This window comes from Microcaecilia unicolor, chromosome 2, assembly GCF_901765095.1.
Source record: "Microcaecilia unicolor chromosome 2, aMicUni1.1, whole genome shotgun sequence".
NCBI lineage: Eukaryota > Metazoa > Chordata > Amphibia > Gymnophiona > Siphonopidae > Microcaecilia > Microcaecilia unicolor.
Window position 1 is genome coordinate 599701093 of NC_044032.1, and position 21310 is coordinate 599722402.

General features: G+C 44.5%; 1 protein-coding gene across 1 annotated transcript; it reads left to right on the forward strand.

Moving 5' to 3' along the window:
• The first annotated feature begins 19585 nt into the window (after positions 1-19585).
• LOC115462212 (transcription factor MafG-like) lies at positions 19586-20899 on the forward strand. Its single transcript, XM_030192225.1, has 2 exons — positions 19586-19618; positions 19746-20899. The coding sequence occupies exons 1-2, from the start codon at positions 19586-19588 to the stop codon at positions 20196-20198; spliced, it is 486 nt and encodes a 161-aa protein (XP_030048085.1). The 3' UTR covers positions 20199-20899.
• The last annotated feature ends 411 nt before the right edge of the window (positions 20900-21310 follow it).

Genomic DNA, 21310 nt, shown 5'->3' on the forward strand with positions numbered 1-21310 from the left:
ATATAATCTGAGTGGGAAATAGAGTAACATTAGGTGCAAGGAAGTTGATAAGGTTCTGGAAAAGAGAATACAACTCTGGGGTGAATATATAGTAGCATATAGAGAAAAATAATCCCAATTAGGCTGATAAGTCTCCGGGGATGGGACTACAGCTTCTAGTGAGCAATACAGAGTAGGATAAGGGTAGAAGTACACTTAATTATAACTGGAGTGGTAAAATTCGTACAGTTTGAAGTAATAGGATTATGTGGAAGGGGTATTGATCATTTCTTAGATCGAAAGATGTGATGCATTGTTCATGAATTAGTTCGGGTCTGCTGGGTAGGCTTTCTGGAAGAGGTGAGTCTTTTGAGGTCTTTTCACAGTTTATGTCTCTGCTTTTGTAAGAGGAAATGTGCCTCACAGATTTGCGCTTTATGGGCTATGGTACCAGCTTTGTTTGAGTACATCGAGTGTTGGGTGCATGCCATACCCTAGATGGACTATCCTTCCAGTGTGTTTACACAGCACTGACCTTCATAGCTTCACCAGCCACTTTCAGATGCTTCCAGCAGTGGTGAGGAAGACATGGAGGGGATGAATGGGCTCCTTTAAACTTCTGGTTTGAAATTTTCCAAATGTAAAGAAAGAAACTAATATGTTGACATTTTCAGCCCTGTGTGCCCTGGCTGCCAAAAAGGCAAATAAAGATTATCCAAAAAGGGTTAAAGAACAAAACTGGAAATATCATTATGTGTCTGTATCAGTCTCTACGTACTGTGTGCAGGTCTGGTCACCTCGAAAAGATATAGTACAACTGGAAAAGATAAGAGCTGGAAAATCTCCCTTATTTATTTATTATTTATTTTATTGCTTTTGTATCCCACATTTTCCCACCTATTTGCGGGCTCAGTGTGGCTTACAATACATTGTAACGATGGTAGTACAATAAGTTATTACATGATAATGGTTACATTATGAGGAGTTGAGTTAAAACAATGTCCAGGTATCGATAAGGGGGAAAGAACAATAGTGATGAGAAAAAAGGTTGGGTGTGAAAGAATTATGGGGATAGGTATACTAGGAGAATGTGTTGATGCGTTGCCAACAGTGTGTGTGGACTTCATGTACTTTGATCCATTTGATAGATCTTTTCAAAGAGATGAGTCTTTAGTAGTTTGCGGAAGTTGGTTAGTTCATAGGTCGTTCTTAGGTTTCATGGTAGTTTTAGACAGAGCTTGGAGAAAAGACGACTGAGAGGAGATATAAAAATTTATAAAATGGGACGATCTCTTGTAAAAGGTGATCATTGGAAGCAAAAAAATTAGCTTTTAATGAATTCAAACAATTTGTAATATAACAGTCCAAACCCCTTCTTTTATGTGAAAAACAAAAGTTACAGAAGTTCAAACATGCAACTTTTGCAGACTAACGTAATAAATCGTCCGTTCTCAACACTTTGGATCTGCTGCTTTAGTCACCTTTTCCCAGAGATGGTCACAGTGGGGTAGAATGGTTTAAATAGGAAACAGTTGCTTAACCTGTCAAATAGAAAAACAAGAGGACACTCCATGAAACTTATGATTACCAGATTGAAAACAAATCATGGAAACAGTATTTTTTTTGTTTCATAGAGTGCGTAATTAAGCAGTGGAATATGTTGCTGGAGGAGGTGGACTAGGGGACCAGCATAGCAGAATTTAAGAGGATTGCACAAATTCCTGAAGGAAAAGTCCATAAAAAAAATTATTAGCAAGGTAGACTTGGGAAAGCCATTGCTCATCCCTGGACGTGAGCTGTTCGAAGTAAATGTACTTTTCAAATCTGTAGGGTACTTGTAACCTAGACTCACTGCTGACAGAGACAGGATGCTGGACTCAATGGCCTTGGTCTGGCTCAGCGGGCATATTATACGTTCTTAGTATTCATTTGTTGTTATTAACCGTTAAAATGCCTTTAGAAGCATAGATGAATCATTTTCAACAAGCTAATTATTATCTGTGTGATGAGGCCTGGTCAGCACACACAAGGCTTCTCTGAAATTGCATTACACAGAAGCTCCATACCACGGCTTCTGCATTCTGTTGGGAGTCTAGAAGAAACATAAGGTTTATTTTCAAAATGTTTCATATCCAGAAGCTAAGTTGAGGGATCTGTATGGTCCCCTCTTCATTCATACTGAATCTCTGGAGTGCACCTTCTAACCCCAAGACTCTTAGCACTTTGTCTGAGTGAATTTGTGATGTTTCTGCTTTTGCAGTTGTATTTATCTGGCTGGTTTTACTGCCATGAAAGGTGAGTTTTCTTCCTCCTTTTCACTCTTTAGTGCATTGAAGTAGAATTTTGCAATGCCCTTTTTGGGAGGGTGCTGAGGGACCCTGGAGTATGTGAGCAGAGGGCAGTCTGTGGCTGTTTGCGCTGTTGCTACTGGACTCGCCTTTACAAAGGTGGTTTTGCTGCCTGCACTCCCCCTCCACAATAGCCCAACTTCTCCTCCTCTTCCTACTGGTTTCCATACCAAGAATATTTGTTAGTACAGTGTGTTTATAGTCCTGTTTTTTTTTTAGCACATACTGTTTGATACGTGTGGTTTTGTGCTTCTGTGCATTGTAGTTTCTTGCTGCTTCTGATGACGTGGGTATGAATTAGTGTGGCAGAGCAGCGAGAGGAATGTAAGCTTAAAAGTGAGTCATTATTCTAAAATGAATTTTCACTTAATACATTTTCAAAATGTTTAGAAATGCATTTCTGCAAACTCAGCGTTACAAAACATTCAAATGATACGCGCTCTCTCTATGGATTAGCAAGTGGTTTTACAAGTATTTGTGTGAAGAAATCACTGTGTCCTGATGGCAGCACAAAGCCCAACATAAGCTTATGACAGCACCTGCGCCAGCACTTGCACTCAGCCTGCCAAGTAGGTACGCGTAGTCAGTACGTGTGTGGAAGCACTTAGAATCAGGGACCCACAGAGCTTCTGGCTGAGCTAGCCATGGTTTACTTCATTGCACCCATGGACTTGTAGTTGGTTTTCCTAGAGAATTTTAAAGTATAAGACTTAAGCCAGGATGCACATAACACTCAATCCAGCATACGTACACACAGGGAAGCACACTGTCCAGCATGTCTACGCACACACGGAATCTAACATGCATGTTCTAACAAAAGCACAAAGAACCTTTCTGAGCAGGGAAGGGAGGGAAATGGCAGTTTTCTGTGTTGGTGGATGCAGACTTGCCATTGTGAGTAGGAGTGAGAGGTTCTGAATGTGTGTGCTGTGGATTTTGGATGGCTGGACATTCCCCTCAATGTGTGGTTGGGGAACAGCAGCAGCAGCAATTAAAGTGAGTGAATATTCCCCTTCGTATGTCTAGAGCATGGTTGTCTAACCTCAGTCCTTGAGGGCCGCAATCCAGTCGAGTTCTCAGGGTTTCCCCAGTGAATATGCGTCAGATCTGTTTGCACACGTTGCCTCCATTGTATGCAAATAGATCTCATGCATATTCATTGGGGAGATCCTGAAAACTCGACCTGGCGAGGGCCGAGGTTAGACATCCCTGGTCTAGAGGCTGAGTGAAGATTTCACTGGATGGATGATCCCCTGTAAATACTCTCTACTGAAACCTTCTTACTATCTTAATGAATGTTCAAACTCTCTGTCTTCTCAAATTTTTTATCTTTCTTACTAGGACTGAGTTGATATTGCTCTGTATGTGGGTGGAGGAGAGTTGGGATTAGAGTTGATATTCCCCTGTATGTGTGTGAATAGGGGGTAGGAATCGGGTTGGGTTGGTATTCTTCTGTATGGGTTGGGGGGGTTTGATAGTCCTTGTATCTGAGTGGGGGCTGAGTCTAGGTCAGTAATTCCCAATTTTTTTTTTACTATGTTGGAATCCTTAAAATATTTCTTCATACATCGAGGATCCCTCAGTTTATGAAAAGATATGTTCACCCAATCTAGTTTCTTGAGGAATCCTGAAGAGAGTTTGAGGAACCCTAGGGTTCTGCGAAACCCAGTTTGGGAATCACTGGTCTAGGTTGATATTCCCCTGTACGTGTGTGTGTGTGAGTGAAGGTGGGACTAGCTTGTGCCACATGCTCACGATGTTGGTAGTTGGTAGGCTCTACTCCCATGGTGCTTTTCCCCCTGCTTACTGGGTCAGAGTGTGCCCTGTTTTGTTTCTGGTAGTCCATGAGGTAGTGGCCATTTTTGTCAGCCAGTTTTAGCTCTCTTTCATGTGTTAGCCACGTTAGAGAACTTAGTTCTTACCTTGAATGTGGCTGAAAGAGGGCATTGTACAGCATTCTGCCAGCTCTGACCTACTGCTAATCTCAGTACCAGGGAGACGCTTTGCCAGTGGGGCACAACCTCTGATCTGCAGTTAACTGTGAGTAAACGTGCTTATTCCAATAAAGGACGTTTTCGGAGAGATTAGTCTTCAGGTGTAAACTGGTGTGCCAATGTTATACAGCAGTAACAAGTCTTAGAGGCCTGCGTGTATGCAGGTCCCTGGAGCACTTTTAGTGGGTACCGCAGTGCTCTTCAGCCAGGTGGCCCCAGCCCCATCCCCCCCCCCACCTGTAACACTTGTGCTGGTAAATGGGAGGCCTCCAAAACCCACTGTACCCACATGTAGGTGCCCCCTTCACCCCTAAGAGCTATGGTAGTATTGTACATTTGTGGGTAGTGGGTTTTGGGGGAGGGGGGTTGGGAGCTCAGCACCCGTGGTAAGGGAGCTATGCATGTGGGAGCTTTTTCTGAAGTCCACCGCACTGACCTAGGGTGCCCAGTTGGTGTCCTGGCATATCAGGGGGGCCAGTGTACTACGAATCGTGGCCCCTCCCATGACCAAATGGCTCGGATTAGGACATTTTTGAGCTGGGCGTTTTTAGTTTCCATTATCGCTAAAAGAAACAAACGCCCAGCTGAAAAACGTCCATTTTTTCGAAAATACGGTCTGTCCTGCCTCTTCATGTACCCATTTTCGGAAATAGACGCCCATGGAGATAGGCGTTCGCGTTCAATTATGCCCCTCATTGTGTGCTTACACTTTCAGGTTTACCTCTGACTTGTGCACACTTCTTTCTCAGTACTGGCACTTGTAGGCTTCCACGGGCTTTCTTCCACTTCAAAAAGAAATCAAAAATGGCAGATTTTAAACTGAAAATCAAGAGATACTCTTCAAACTCCCCCGCTCCCAGCAGTAAGACTGGAGTTTGTGCCTTGTTCTCCAATCATTACAAGCTAATCACCTCATTAACATCCATCTGACTATATTTAAATACAATTTGCGGCCCTCTCTGGCACACATGTTGATTCCTGCATTAAAGCTCTCTGTATATTCTAAAATACACGCTACTCCAGCGCTAACTGGCCTTAATGCCAGCAGTCATCCTATATAATAATTTGTACCATGAACGTTCCATGAAGCTGCCTGGTCCGTGCCTCGCTTCTGATTGGCTGTGCTGGGACTGAAGCCGCGGATGACATCATCCAGAGAGCCCAAGCAACAGCAGTGCGAGCCCAGGCAGCTTCATCGAACGTTCACGGAAAAGAAAAAGGAAAAAAGGACAAAAACCTACCGAGACTGCCGCCCTCCAAAACCGCCCTCCCGAAATCGCCAACCTCCCTACCCCCCCCCCCAAGACTGCCGCCCTCACAAACCGCCCTCCCGAAATCACCAACCTCCCTACCCCCCCCCCAGACTGCTACCCTCCCGAAATCGCCAACCTCACTACCCCCCCTCCTCCTCCTGCTCTTACCGGGGTCCTGGCGGCACCAGTGAAGGGCGAGCAGGCTCGCCGAGTCTGCTGCCTTTCCTTCTCTTCGCTGTCAGCTCTGACTCTGGTGGTCCCACCCTTGCAGAAACAGATAATGAGGGCGGGACCAGAGTCAGAGCTGACAGCGAAGAGAAGGGAAGGCAGCAGACACGGTGAGCCTGCTCGCTCTTCACTGCTGCCGCCGGGACCCCGGTAAGAGGTGGGGAGGGGAGAGTAGCAGAGTGGGGTTGGCGATTTTGGAGGGGGGCCACGTGCATGTAGGGGGATGGTCACGGCCAGGGGAGGGGAGGGGAGCGGGTGGAGGCATTGCAAGGACATGTGTGAGACTAAAAGAGGAGGGGTCTGGAACTCAGGGAAGGAGGGAGGGGGGTATGGAACTCGGAGGGGGAAGGGAGGGAGGGGGTCTGGAACTTGGAGGGGGAAGGGAGTGAGGGGGTCTGGAACTCGGAGGGGGGATGGGAGGTCTGAAACTCGGAGGAGGGGATGGGGATGGGGGAAGCGAGACTGGAACTCAGAGGACGGACAGAGGGAAGGAGAGTGACAGAGGGAGGGAGGGAGGGGGGCCTGGAACTCAGAGGACAGGGGAGGGGGCCTGGAACTCAGAGGGGGAGGGGAATGTACCACCTATTAAATAAATTTAAAAAAAAAACACAATCAGGCCCATACAGAACACCTGGAAACTTATGGACAAAGTGGTGAGTTGCAGGGGAGTGGGAGAGGGGGGGGGGAGGAAAGGGGTCTGTGGGACTTGGAGGGGACAGAGGGAGAGAGCGAGGGAGGGGGGGGGGGGATAACCTTGCTAGCACCCATTTCATTTCATACAGAAACGGGCCTTTTTTTACTAGTAAGTACATAAGTATTGCCATACTGGGACAGACCACAGGTCCACCAAGCCCAGCATCCTGTTTCCAACAGTGGCCAATCCAGGTCACAAGTACCTGGCAAGATCCCAAAACAGTACAATACATTTTATGCTTCTTATCTTAGAAATAAGCAGCGGAGTTTCCCAAGTCCATTTTAATAATGGCTAACGGACTTTTCTCTTAGGAAGCTATCCAAACCTTTTTAAACCCCACTAAGCTAACTGCTTTTACTACATTCTCTGGCAACAAATTCCAGAGTTTAGTTACACATTGAATGAAGAAATATTTTCTCCTATTTGTTTTAAATTTACCACTTTGTAGCTTGATTGCGTGTCCCCTACTCCTAGTACTTTTGGAAAGAGTAGACAATTGATTCACGTCTACTCATTGAACTCCACTCCTTATTTTATAGACCTCTATCATATCTCCCCTCAGACGTCTTTTCTCCAAGCTGAAGAGCCCTAGTCGCTTTGGCCTTTCCTCATAGGTAAGTCGTCCCATCCCCTTTTTTTCATCACTCTTCTCTGTACCTTTTCCAATTCCACTGTATCTTTTTTGAGATGTGGTGACCAGAACTGCACACAGTTCTGAGCAGTAGATCAGAATTACGGAGCAGGGAGGTGTTCCAAAACAGGAGGACAGACGTGCCAGAGATGTGGGGCCCTTAGGAGAGAAGGGCCCTGTGCGACTGCCTCTGTCGCCCCTGCCTAAGACTGGCCCTGGTGGGAGGGATTTAGCAGGGAACTGAATTATCTTTTTGGGGTAGATAGGGACAGTACACACAAATATATGCAGGAATACTGGTGTTACGCTAAGGTAAATCTATACAAAACAAAAAAGACAACACCAGAAAAGTAGCTAATCTACTACAAAATTCATTTTTTTGAAAGAAGAAAACCCCTCAGACCCTATCGGACAAGACGTCCTACGTTACAACATGAATCAATATGGCTGTTGATAGTTTCTATAATAGGGGTTGTTATAGTCTCCTAATTTTTAAGTGCGTGCTCTATACTGTGTTTTAAGATTATATGCACAACTTGAACTGAAATCTAACAAGACTTGATAGAAAGCGCCAGAGAGTATCAGTCAACACTTAGCTTTTAGTCCGACGGCGCCACCGTTTCACCTCCATGTGGCTTCTTCAGGGACTTAGTGTTGCTGCTTTCAATTATCTAAAAAAGTAAATTAATTTTAAAATACAATTTGTGAGGGATAAATCTTGAACATAGGTTCACTTACTTTCAGTTCTATACTTGGCGCAATATGAAGTTTGGGGCTTCAGCTCTGGATAAAGGAATTGCAGCCATTTTTGAGCCGCTATATTTCTGAGGTCCGCCATAGTGAAAAAAATAAGTAAAAGAAAAAGTAGTATAATGGATAAGACATATGGAATTTAGAATTATTTTATTATCAGTGACAGAAGTTGAATGGGAATTATAACTGACATTTGAGTGCGCTGGGCAGTCTACGTTACTCTGCAGCATGGAGCTTTCTGCAGAGAATATTGGGAGGGGTGCTCAGCTACCCACAAAGCGGGTGCCTAGGGTCAAACAGTGGACAGAATTGAGGCGGAGGCTGTTAATGAGAGTATAAGTGTTCCACTTCCTGCATGGCCTGAAAACATTAAAACACAGCAAATAGCGGCCAGATATCTCCTTTTACAACAGTGTTTGTGAAAACTTGATCTGGGGTCAGTTTGTCTTTTGGAAGCTAAAGTTCAAGGTGAATAGACTCTTTAGGGATGATTCCCTAGACACAGAATGGGACACATGCCTTAAAGAGATTTCACTGCAAAATTCATCTTACAGATTAAAAAAAAAAAGAATCAGAAAAGCTGAGGGCTATGTCTGGAGTAATGATGGCACAGAGGCAGCATTCTGACCTAGAACGTATGAGGTCATAGCTGTTGTCCAGGGAGACTCAGCTTGTCCTGTTGCTCATTCCATTTATTGGTTTCAGAGCGAGAGTAGGATCTGTATCTTTCTCTAGCTATAGTTGGCATTGAGGGCCTGTGATTTTTTACACTTTAGTCCAGCAGAGATAGTTCTCTGAGGACACCCTGGAAAGGGAATATTACCATATATAAGGCCCGAATTCAATTGAATCTCTCTGGGTAAGTGAACGTTTGCTCTGTTCTTTGGTGACTTAAAACATTGGGATAGAAGATAATTTGTACGTTTATTGATAAAAAAACAGTTTGAATTTCTTAAAAAAACAAACTTTATTAACTTGTTTAAATATGTAAACCTCTTTTCCCCATAGTTTTAAACCTAAGACTTTCTTTCTTCCAGAGGCTTGTGTTCTGTCCTCTTGACAGCCTCGCACTAGTTTATAAGAAGATCCTAAAATGTGTGTAATGTTTTTACTGTTATTCTCATTACAGTAGCTTTGAACCATTTCTACCTGTTCAGCTATCTTTCTCCACTGCAATAAAGCTACCTCTCCTCAGATCTCCACCTCCAACAGCTCCCAGAACTGCGGAGTCTCTGTGCCCTGAGGCAGCACCTCTGACCATCTGACTGTGAGTAAATTATCTGTGATTTATTCAAATAAAAGAGGCTTCATAAAAATAATAGAGACTCCAGGTGTGACTGGTGTGGCAAGGTTATACTCTAAGATATCATGACTTTACAGTAATAAGTCTATGAGAGTCTTAACAGCTTGAACTTAACTGTTACAGCCTAGAGCATTAACAGATAACCTAGTTCAGTCTGCTTTCCCACCCACCAACTTCTCTTAATTTATACTCAATTATTCTAATTAGGAGAACAAAGGGGGGAGGTTTATCATTACAGAGTAGTTTCAGCTGCAAATGAATGTCCTAAACAATTTACACTAAATAAACCATACAATATACCTTATAATCTTAAGGCTCTTTATATTAGTCTAATATCCCTGTTATATATGTGCTGGTAAAGATGTTAATAAACCTGCACTGTTCAATGTTTAAGGAAATACATGTAGAACTTTATTAAGGAAGGACTAGATTCTTATTTCTTGTACAGATTGAGTTTATTTACAATACTAAATACAGCACTCAGTATAGGGATCTTATCCAAGGGAAATGTGCCACAAGAGGTTGCTAGAATTCCTGAATTATTAATTATGCTGGATCGGTATGAACTCACTCTGATTGAGGTCCAGATGTATTCTCTTTTGTGGTGAAGAGAGGGTCACTTGATGTTGATCCTTGCTGGAAGAAAAGTTCTTCTGTTTGCAGAGTGGAACATGGAGGAGGTCTTCTGTTGGGTGCAGATGAGGAGTCCTGCAATGATGATAATATGATAATGATAAATTGGTCTTATACAGGGCCACCGAGGGGGGGGGGGGGGCAGGGGAAGCAAAATTCCATGGGTCTGGGCCTCCAAGGGGGGCCCAGTGCTGGGGTCTTTCTCTCTCCTGTCCCTGACAGGACCTGGGTGATCGCATCCCGATAGGAGCAGATGAGAGAAAACTCTGACGCTGAGCCCCCCTTGAAGGCTTGGGAGGACCTGGAGCAGCAGAACACAGCAGGACCTCTGGTTTGGCCAACAGAAGAGATCTTCCTCCAACAATGCTCTTCACTCTGCCACATTGCCTGCCAAGCGGCTGCTTTTCCCCTCAGGCCGCACATGCTCGGTTTTGACCAAAGAGAGAGTCCAGCCCAAGAACGAGGAAGTGAAGCCTGCTTTTATTATTCTTGTTGGGCCATAGGAACCAAGTTAGTGAGTATGGACACATGTAGAAGTAAAATGGAGGAGCACGTGGATCACTGTGAATCATCCATGTCAGCATCACAGAGGGCAGTAGCTCACCTTCAGGAGGGAATACCACCTTATGCAAAAAGGAGAGAACAGTCCAAACCAACACCCCAGCAGCTGAAAAGTGGAGAAAGTGGTCTCTGCAAGAGAGAGCCTGCAAATAAGAAACTCAGCGCGCAGAAGAGAAGCCTCTAGAAAAATGACTTGAGGGTGAAGTCTGTACTGTGACCAAATGTAAAGGGTCAAACAAAGGGGCTTGAGGCACCCTTAGCACCAGATTCCGATTCCATTTCGGACACAGACAAAAGGCAGGAGGCTTCAGCTGCACAACTCCCTTGAGAAAGTGCACCCCATCGGGAAGAGTAGCCAGAGAAACTAAAGCTATGTGATCCCGGTAACAGTCAAGGACAGCCACCTGAACCTGAACCCCCAGGAGGTTGTGGCTGCCAGGCCGTTCTGCAACCCAGAGTGCAAGAAAGTCAAAATAGGAGTGTACTACCGTCCGCCTGGCCAGGACGAGCAGACGGACGCAGTAATGTTAAAGGAAATTAGAGAAGCAAATAAAATGGGCAATGTAATAATAATGGGTGATTTCAATTATCCGGATATAGACTGGGTTAATATAACATCAGTACATGTTAGGAAGGTAAATTTTCTTGATGAAATCAAGGACAGCTTCATGGAACAGCTGGTTCAGGAGCCGACGAGAGAAGGAAAAATACTAGACTTAGTCCTCAGTGTAGCGCATGACCTGGTGCGGGGGGTAACGGTGCTGGGGCCGCTTGATAACAGTGATCATAATATGATCAGTTTTGATATTGGCTTCGAAGTAAGTGAACTTAGGAAATCAAATACACTAGCGTTTAACTTTAGAAGAGGAGATTACGATAAAATGAGAAGAACGGTGAAAAAAAGACTGAGAGGAGCAGTTGATAGGGTAAAAAACTTGCATCAAGCATGGATGCTGTTCAAAAACACCATCCTGAAAGTCCAGGACAAATATATTCTGCGTATTAGAAAACGAGGAAGGAAGACCAAACGTCAGCTGGCGTGGCTAAACAGTAAGGTAAAGGAAACCATAAGAGCTAAAAAACAATCCTTCAGAAAATGGAGAAGGGAACCGACTGAAAATAATAAGATACAACATAAGGAATGTCAAACCAAATACAAAGCGGAGATAAGGAGGGCTAAGAAGGACTTTGATAAAAGATAGCGTTAGAAGCAAAAACACATAGTAAAAGGTTTTTTAGGTACATTAAGAGCAGGAAGCCGGCTAAAGAATCGGTTGGGCCGCTGGATGACAGTGGTGTTAAGGGGGCGATCAGAGAAGACAAAGCCGTAGCGGAGAGATTAAATGAATTCTTTGCTTCGGTCTTCACCGAGGAAGATTTGGGAGGGACACCGGTGCCGGAAAGGGTATTTGAAGCAAGCGAGTCAGAGAAACTAAATGAATTTTCTGTAAACTTGGAGGATGTAATGGGTCAGTTCTGCAAACTGAAGAGTAACAAATCTCCTGGACCAGATGGTATTCCTCCCAGAGTATTAATAGAACTGAAAAATGAATTTGTGGAGCTACTATTAGTAAAATGCGATTTATCCCTAAAATCAGGTGTGGTACCGGAAGATTGGAGAGTGGCCAATGTATCGCCAATTTTTAATAAAGGTTCCAGAGGAGATCCGGGAAATTATAGACTGGTGAGTCTGACGTCGGTGCTGGGCAAAATGGTAGAGGCTATTATTAAGAATAAAATTACAGAGCACATTCAAAAGCATGGACTAATGAGACAAAGTCAGCACGGATTTAGTGAAGGGAAGTCTTGCCTCACCAATCTACTGCATTTTTTTGAGGGAGTGAACAAACATGTAGACAAAGGGGAACCGGTTGATATTGTGTATCTGGATTTTCAGAAAGCGTTTGATAAAGTGCCTCATGAAAGACTCCAGAGGAAACTGGAGGGTCATGGGTTTGGAGGTAGTGTACTATTGTGGATTAAAACCTGGTTGAAAGATAGGAAGCAGAGAGTAGGGTTGAATGAACAGTATTCTCAATGGAGAAGGGTAGTTAGTGGGGGGGGAATGGTTTTTTTTTTTTTTTTTAACTGCGAGAGTACTGCTAGGAGTTAACACTGGCATTTTTGAACCCCAAGCCAGAAGGGGGCAGGAGCCTAGGGGGACAGCTCTCCCCACAGCCCACTAGATGCTAGGAATCACCTTTTGGGGGGTTGGGAAACAGAGGGGGGGGGATAGGATCAGGGATCGAGGAGGATTAGAACTGGGGAGGTTGCAGCAGCAGGTACCCGCAGAGATAAATCAGCCTTATGTATAGTTCTATCTGGACACAAAGGTGCCAGCTTCTCCTCGACTCAGCTTGCACAATCTGAGCCGATATTCTGTAGCACTGCCCGGTTAACTGCTGCTAAATATCAGCAGCTAACCTGCTCAGTGGAGTGTAAGTGAGTGCAGGATAGATTTAACTGCTATATAAACTCTTTCTAATATTTTATCCAGCAATATATATTTCTAACAAACATTTCATTTCCTGGGCTATATGTGACCATTTCTGGGAAAATATGATTAAAGACTGGTGACTTTAGTCATTCATGTTATCCCAGAAGAGGTCACGTATTTCATTTTAAAAGATGTAAGTACTTATGGCTTCATCTAAATCTATTTCCCCGAAAATGCTTGAAATAATTTTTGTAATCTGTTTTATTATACAGAATAAGAAGATTATGCAGAGAGATACGCTCCTGCTTTAGATGTTGTTCTAGCGAGACTTCCACTTAATGAGCCCTGCACCATCTGTTCCATCGAGACATCCTCTTCATGAGGCCTGCACCATCTGTTCCATCAAGACATCCTCTTCATGAGCCCTGCACCATCTGTTCCATCGAGACATCATGAAGCCTGAACCATCTGTTCCATCAACACATCCTCTTTGTGAGCCCTGCACCATCTGTTTCATCGACACCTCATGAACCCTGCACCATCTGTTCCATCAAGACATCATGAGCCCTGCACCATCTGTTCCATCAAGACATCCTCTTCATGAGCCGCGCACCATCTGTTTCATCAAGACGTCCTCTTCGTTAGCCCTGCACCATCTGTTCCATCGAGACATCATGAAGCCTGAACCATCTGTTCCATCAATACATCCTCTTCGTGAGCCCTGCACCATCTGTTTCATCGACACCTCATGAACCCTGCACCATCTGTTCCATCAAGACATCATGAGCCCTGCACCATCTGTTCCATCAAGACATCCTCTTCATGAGCCGCGCACCATCTGTTCCATCAAGACGTCCTCTTCGTTAGCCCTGCACCATCTGTTCCATCGAGACATCATGAAGCCTGAACCATCTGTTCCATCAACACATCCTCTTCGTGAGTCCTGCACCATCTGTTTCATCGACACCTCATGAACCCTGCACCATCTGTTCCATCAAGACATCATGAGCCCTGCACCATCTGTTCCATCAAGACATCCTCTTCATGAGCCGCGCACCATCTGTTCCATCAAGACATCCTCTTCGTTAGCCCTGCACCATCTGTTCCATCGAGACATCCTCTTCATGAGCCCTGCACCATGTTCCATCGAGACATCATGAGCCCTGCACTATCTGTTCCATCAAGACATCCTCTTCATGAGCCCTGCACCATCTGTTCCATCAAGACATCCTCTTCGTAACCCTAACCCTAGGGTTGGGGTTGGGGGTTAGAGTTAGGGGTTAAGGTTAGGGCAGTGATGGCGAACCTATGGCACGCGTGCCAGAGAGGGCACGCAGAGCCCTCTCTGTTGGCATGCGCGCCGTCGCAGGGGTGAGGGCGGGACTGACTCTGAGGGAACGAACTTACGAAGGGAAGGCTAGAGATGGGCAGGGCTTTCAAAGATGCGGCCACTTCGATGGAGGTAATAAAAAAGATTTACATGCAGGGCATGGATGGGAGCGGGAGCAGGAGGGGAGGAGGGGAGAGAAGAGAATCGCTGGGTATGGATGGATGGAGGGGAGGGCAGGAGAGCGGAGGGTTGCTGGACATGGATGGATGGAGGGGAGGGCAATTGTTGGACGGATGGAGGGAAGGGAAGGGAAGACAGGAAGGAGATGCACATGGATGGAGAGGAAGGGAGTTATCAGCATGTATGCAACAGCAAAAATCACATTAATTATTCAAAAGCATGCCAAATGCTTTTAAAGTTCTGTTATTCAGGTTAAATTGCCCTGTTGGCACTTTGCGATAAATAATTAGATTTTGCGTTGCTGTTTGGGCACTCAGTGTCTGAAAGGTTCGCCATCACTGGGTTAGGGGTTGGGGGTGGAGTTGGGGGGTTAGGGTTAGGGGGTTAGGGTGAGGGTTAGAGGGTTAGGGTTAGAGACTTAGGGTTAGGGGTTGGGATTAGGGTTATAGGGTTAGGGGTCAGGGTTAGGGAGTTAGGGTCAGGGTTGGGGTTAGAGGGTTGGGGTTGGGGTTAGGGATAGGGTTAGGGCTTAGGGTTAGAGGGTTAGGGTTAGAGTGTTAGGGTTAGTGGTTAGGGTTAGAGGATTAGGGTTAGATGGTTTGGGGTTTAGGGTCAGGGTTAGGTGGTCAGGTTTAGGGTTAGAGGGTTTGGGGTTGGGTAGGGTTAGGGTTAGAGGGTTAGGGTTAGAGTGAGGGTTATGGGGTTAGGGGTAAGGGTTGGGGTTAGGGTTAGAGGCTTAGGGGTTGGGGTTGGGGGTAGGGTTATAGTTTTAGGGTTTGGGTTAGATGGTTAAGGTGTTAGGGTTAGAGGGTTAGGGTTAGATGGTTAGGGTTAGTGTTTAGGGGTTAGGGTTAGATGGTTAGGGTTAGTGTTTAGGGGTTAAGGTTAGGGATAGGGTTAGAGGGTTAGGGTCAGGGTTAGGGGGTTAGGGTTAAATGGTTAGGGTTAGAGTGTTAGGGTTAGTGTTTAGGGGTTAGGTTTAGAGAGATAGGGTTAGGGATTTAGGGTTAGGGGTTTAGGTTAGGATTAGGGGTAGGGTTAGGGTTATAGGGTTAGGGTTAGATGGTTAGGGTTAGGGTTAGGAGGTTAGGGTTAGAGGGTTAGGCTTAGGGTCAGGGTTAGGGTTAGGGGGTTAGGGTTAGAGTGTTAAGGTTAGTGTTTAGGGGTTGGGGTTAGGATTAGAGGGTTAGTGGGTTAGGGTAACGGTTAGGGCTAGAGGCTTAGGGGTAGGTTTAGGGTTATAGGGTTAGGGTTTGTGTTAGATGGTTAGGGGTTAGGGTGTTGGGGTTAGGGGGTCAGGGTTAGGGGGTTAGGGTTAGATGGTTAGGGTTAGAGTGTTAGTGTTTAGGGGTTGGGTTTAGGGTTAGGGGGTTAGCGTTAGTTGTTAGGGTTAGGGTCAGGGTTAGGGGGTTAGGGTAAGAGGATTAGGGTTAGAGTGTTAGGGTAGTGTTTAGGGGTTGGGGTTAGGTGTTAGGGGTAGGGTTAGGGTTAGACGGTTGGGGTTAGGGTTAGAGTGTTAGGGGTTAGTGGTAGGGTTAGAGTTTTAGGGTTAGGGTTAGAGGGTTAGGGTTAGACGGTTAAGGTTAGGGGGTTAGGGGGTTAGGGTTAGGGGTTAGGATCAGGGTTAGGGGGTTACGGTTAGGGTTAGAGAGTTAGGGGTTAGGGGTAGGGTTAGGGTTAGACGGTTAGGGTTAGGGGGTTAGGGTTAGAGGGTTAGGAGTTGGGGTTAGAGGGTTGGGTTAGACGGTTAGGGTTAGGGGGTTAGGGGTTTAGGGTTAGGGGGTTATGATTAGGGGTTAGGCTTAGGGGGTTAGGGTTAGAGAGTTAGGGTTAGAGAGTTAGGGTTGGGGTTAGGGGTTTGGGGTGCAGGTTAGGGGTAGGGATTAGGGGTTGGAGTGGGTGTGGGGTTGGTGTGGGTTGGGGTTTGGGGTGGGGGTGGGGTTAGGGTTAGGCTAGGTAGAAGCAAGGTTCAGGACTGAAGCTCTAGTAGCTGACAGACACAAACAGAGAGCACAGCAAGGCTGAAGCTTCAGTGACTAACAAACACAGGCAGGTAGCAGAGTAATGGCTGAAGCTCCAGTGGCTGACAAACACAGGCAGAAAGCAGAGGAAAGGCTGAAGCGCCAGTAACTGAGAAACACAGATAGCAGAGTAATGGCTGAAGCTCCAGTGGCTGACAAACACAGGCAGAAAGCAGAGGAAAGGCTGAAGCTCCAGTAACTGAGAAGCATAGACAGATAGCAGATTACAGAAGGACTGGAAGTCCACAGACACCACAAGCAGAAGGGCAAGAGCCCAAAGCAAGGTTAAGAAACAGTGCAACAACACACTGGCTAACAGTTATCACACACTAAATATACTGAAAATTGCAATTTCACTTCAGTAAGCATGTATACAAAGTCTATCATGGTCACTGACTATGGAGTTTAAGAGAAAATTCTACTTCATCTGCTGTAAGAAATTCATTAAAACGGATTTGAAAACTTTTATTGCTATGAGGATTTGTTACCTATATTTACCTATACTTACATGTTAGTTTGGAAACATTTTTCATTTTGAAAAAAAAGACAACTTTTCTGAAGATAGCATGCACTATAAAAATATATGGTAGAAGACCATATATTTTTAAATATGATACTACTACTTATAGGATGTACTAATGTTTTCCCCAAAGATACAAAATCAAAAACTTCCTTTAGTAAGACCAGGCCAGTTCTTCAACTTTCTTAATTTGAAAAAGGGCAAACTAGCAAGTTCTAAAACACAGTAAAGATCTTTTGATAACCAGTTATAGCAATTAAGTCCCCTAATGAGAACTGAGGCCTTAACTCTTCCATCTGATGTATTTTAACTGTATTCTGTAGCCTGAAAACATTTGCTAAACAAAGAAAGTAAAAAATAAACGAAAGGGAATAGATCAACACAAAGTAAACTCTTAATTCACTTCATAACTCCTAACTTTAAAATAACTGGTATTATCTTACAAGCAAACATAAAACACAAGAGATACTACATCCACTGAAAATAATTAATCAAATGCCAGATGTACATTTCATGGGAACGCAAACGTTTTATAAATCATTTCTATATGTGAGCAGGCAGGTGAAAAGGGATCACGGAAGTCACGAGGAAAGGGGGTGCAGAGAGCAGGGGAACCCCAGCAGGGCAGATTTCATAAGCACCACTCCGGCATTCAGAAAGCCAGACTACCGGAGGCTGAAAGGCTAGCAGGGTTAAGGAAGAAGGGGAGGAACTACCATTCCCAGAATCTCTCTCTTCCCCACCCGGCTGTGCAGGAGCTAGGGGAGGAGATAGAAGATTGGGAAATGGTTTCTGAGGAAGGTAATGAGGGCCAGCTGGAGAGGTTGGGGGCGGAGGAAGCTGGGGATGAGGATAAAATGGAGGTTGCTGAAGGACTAGAGGAGGAGCAGATGGAGATTGGGGCTTTGGCCCAAATGAGGAAAGGTATTGTTAGGGGGTGGCTGGCAGCTCCTTGGAGACAGTGGTGGAAGACCGGAGGAGAGAGGCTGAGGCACTGGGGGAGGTCTCTGCTAAAGTGGGGACAGGTGCTGGCCTCAGGAAAGAGACAGGAGCTGAGTACAATTCAAACCCCAGCATGACCAAGGTGGGAAAAGTGCTGTTTATCTGGGCTGTAAGATGAAGCAGGAAAAGCTGTATAAACTGTGTGATACTGGAAAGTGCTGGGGCTACAAAATACAAAGCTGCTGGGTTTCCTTGCTGGATATGCTCTGTTCCAAAGAAGTAATTTTGGTTAAAAGGAGTGAAGTTACATGGACTGGTTTAAACCTGAATGAGACTTTGGCAGCAAACCTTAACAACCTGGGATTAAGGTGTTTCCTTTTGTGTTTATGCTGAATGGAAGCAAGATAATAAAGTTTTTTTTCTTATAAATGTTTTGCCTTGATTGAGCCTCTGTGGAAACAAATAGAGGGAGGAGGAAGTCCTGCGAGCTCTTGTCCCAGAACAGGCCAAGATGGTGTGGAGTGAGGCAACAGTTGTGTGAAGAAGGAAGCTAAGCAGGGTCGAGCCGGAAGGGGGACCCAGCCACATATAATACTGAAATGTTACACAATAACTTTAATTTACGGGAGTATATTTGTAACACTGTATCCAAACAGATATTCAGTGAAAAATTGTGAAGGGAAGAGAGGAAAGGATGCAGTGCATTGAAAATATCTAGTGGAGGAGTAGCCTAGTGGTTAGTGTAGTGGACTGTGATCCTGGGGAACTGAGTTTGATTCCCACTGCAGCTCCTTGTGACTCTTGGCAAATCACTTAACCCTCCATTGCCCCTGGTACAAAATAAGTACCTGAATATATGTAAACCGCTTTGAACGTAGTTGCAAAAACCTCAGAAAGGCAGTATATCAAGTCCCATTTCCCTTCCCCTTTCCCTTAAAAGCAAGTGCTTCTAATTAATTCAGATGTAAGAAAATAACCTTAGTAAACAGAGACCCTTGTTTTTTATACCTCAAGTTTATTTGCTTGTCAGAAGATTTTGCTTGTTTATGTAATGAAGGAATTGGATTCTCATTTTTGGATTGCTTTTTAGGTGCCTTGCCCTGACGCAGATTATTGAAACATGAATTCATGTCAGGAGAGGTAGCAAAACATTCAGAATTGACTACTTAAGATAAGTGGAAATGTTAATGACTACTGAAATGTGAGCGAAAGATTAAATATAAGTTACACAAACAATTTAGCTGAATAAAACGAGTAAAAAATAAATAAAAAATTTGGTTGAACCAATGAAGATTTTGGCCATTTTTTAGTTAATGAGGTATCTGTACTCATTACATAATAAATTTGGATTGGTGTGATAAGATTATATTTTAGGCTATCAGATACAAATGCATTTATGACTTACTGTGCTCTTCACTCATAATCTCTGTCCCTCCACAGTGGAGTCTCACTTCCGAGCTCTTTCCTTATAGCTACTGTTTTCTGCCAGAAACTTCCCTCTCATGTCCAAGACTTTGTAGGACCAAACTGAAACTGTCTAGCTTGTCTTTCCTGATAATTTATTGCATTTTCCAGCTTTAATCTGTTTTCTTTTGCAACTTAGACACCTTAGATAGGATGCCATATACAAAAAAAAACACAAAATTACCCACATACCTGTCTAGTGTGAGCCCTCTTTCTGTCAGAGAAGAGAGAAGTTTCCGAGATTTCATTCAGTCTGCAGCCAACTGGTAGATCAGAGGCTGCAAGATGCCGATCTGCACCTCCCAAATACCCAGATGGTGCTGAGAGGATACTTGTGTGCAGGATGTGTATGAGAAGGGCTGAATCTGAACAGCAAACATAGCATATTGCTTTATAAGGGAGTAAGAGATTAACGGTTATGCTGAAACGGAGAACTTGCTGCATTGTTCTGTACTCTCTTCTCTTATCATGTAGGTGAAGCGGAAGCCAGGGGAGAATGGTACCAGCCTGACAGATGAGGAGCTGATCACCCTGTCTGTACAGGAACTGAACCAGTATTTGCGGGGACTGTCCAAGGAGGAAATCATCCAATTGAAACAGCGCCAGCGCACTTTGAAGAACCGTGGTTATGCAGCCAGCTGTCGAGTGAAACGGGTAACGCAGAAGGAGGAGCTAGAGAAACAGAAGGCTGAGCTGCAGCAGGAGGTAGAGAAACTGGCTTCTGAGAATGCCAGCATGAAAGTGGAACTCGATACCCTGCGCTCTAAATACGAAGCTCTCCAGAACTTTGCCAGAATTGTGGCCCACAGTCCTGTGGCCCCTGTGCGGGGACCTATCACCTCAAGTATGGGACCTATCATTCCTGCCAAAGTTGCCACTACAAGCGTAATCACAATAGTGAAATCCAAAACAGATGCCAGATCATAGTAGAGGGGGGGAATTTGCAGGGTTGGCCAAGCTTGTCTGTACGTCACTTTTATGAACAATGTGATTCTTGCGTTCCCCAAAGCACAAAAGCTTCACTTAAGTCAGGGCAAAGGACTGCACTTTCTGAAAAGATTAAGCCAAGACACCACTACAACAAGCCCACTGATCATACAGCCAGATCTTTTGCTTACTGCTTCTAGTTTGGCCGTCGTGGGCACTGCTTAATATAAGCAGTTGGATATGCCAGATCTCACAATGAGAAAGTCTGAGAGAAGAGTGAATTTGGAATTCTTCTGCTTCTACATCTTCCTTCAGTAGTAAAGAAGAAAAATAAGCTTAATTCCTCAGCAAAGCAAGAATGAGGTTGGTACTTCCTAGCAGTCCCTGCAGTCTCTGGAAGGTCTTGAGTCACCTGTTGGGAGTGGAAGGTTTGTGTGTGTTGAGTCCATTGCCTAAAGAAGACCAAAATTTCTCTGTTCCTTATTTCAAGGCAGTAAAGAAAACCCATCTCTTATAATCAGGTCATTATGGTATTTGTTTTGCGATCTGTATTAGCGTGATCATTTACCTCCTTTTATAAAGACGTTCATTTTGAAATGTATTAAATTACAGCAGAAAGAGGAGATCACCATGACCGCTGCAGAGTTGAATTTTCTCCATAACCTTCCACCCAACGAAAGCAGTGCTGTCTCCATGCCAGAAGCAGCAAAAGTGTTCTGAGTAACTTATTTATTTCAAAATCTTTTTTATTGAATTAAAGGTATATAAATATAACATGAACCATAATACGTACTCCCCCAGCAAAATCTGTAATATGAAAACATGAGAAAACCACTCCAGTGTCTGGGTGAGAGTAACCCTTACAGGCAGAGTACAGGAGGGAAAGGCCACTGAGAGATTCAGCATTATTGTGGCATCACTCTTTTTAGAAAACTTGAAACTTAAAAACAGTACTATTTGCCATCTGTTTTCCAGTTCTACTAAGAAGATTGTTGAGCCTGGTTGAGCCTTGCATTGAGCTCTAGGTGTGCACCAGTGTGGTAAGTGGGGGGGGGGGGGGGGCACTTTTCCCTCTATGGATTTAGTACAGTGAATGAGCCCCACTGTGAGGT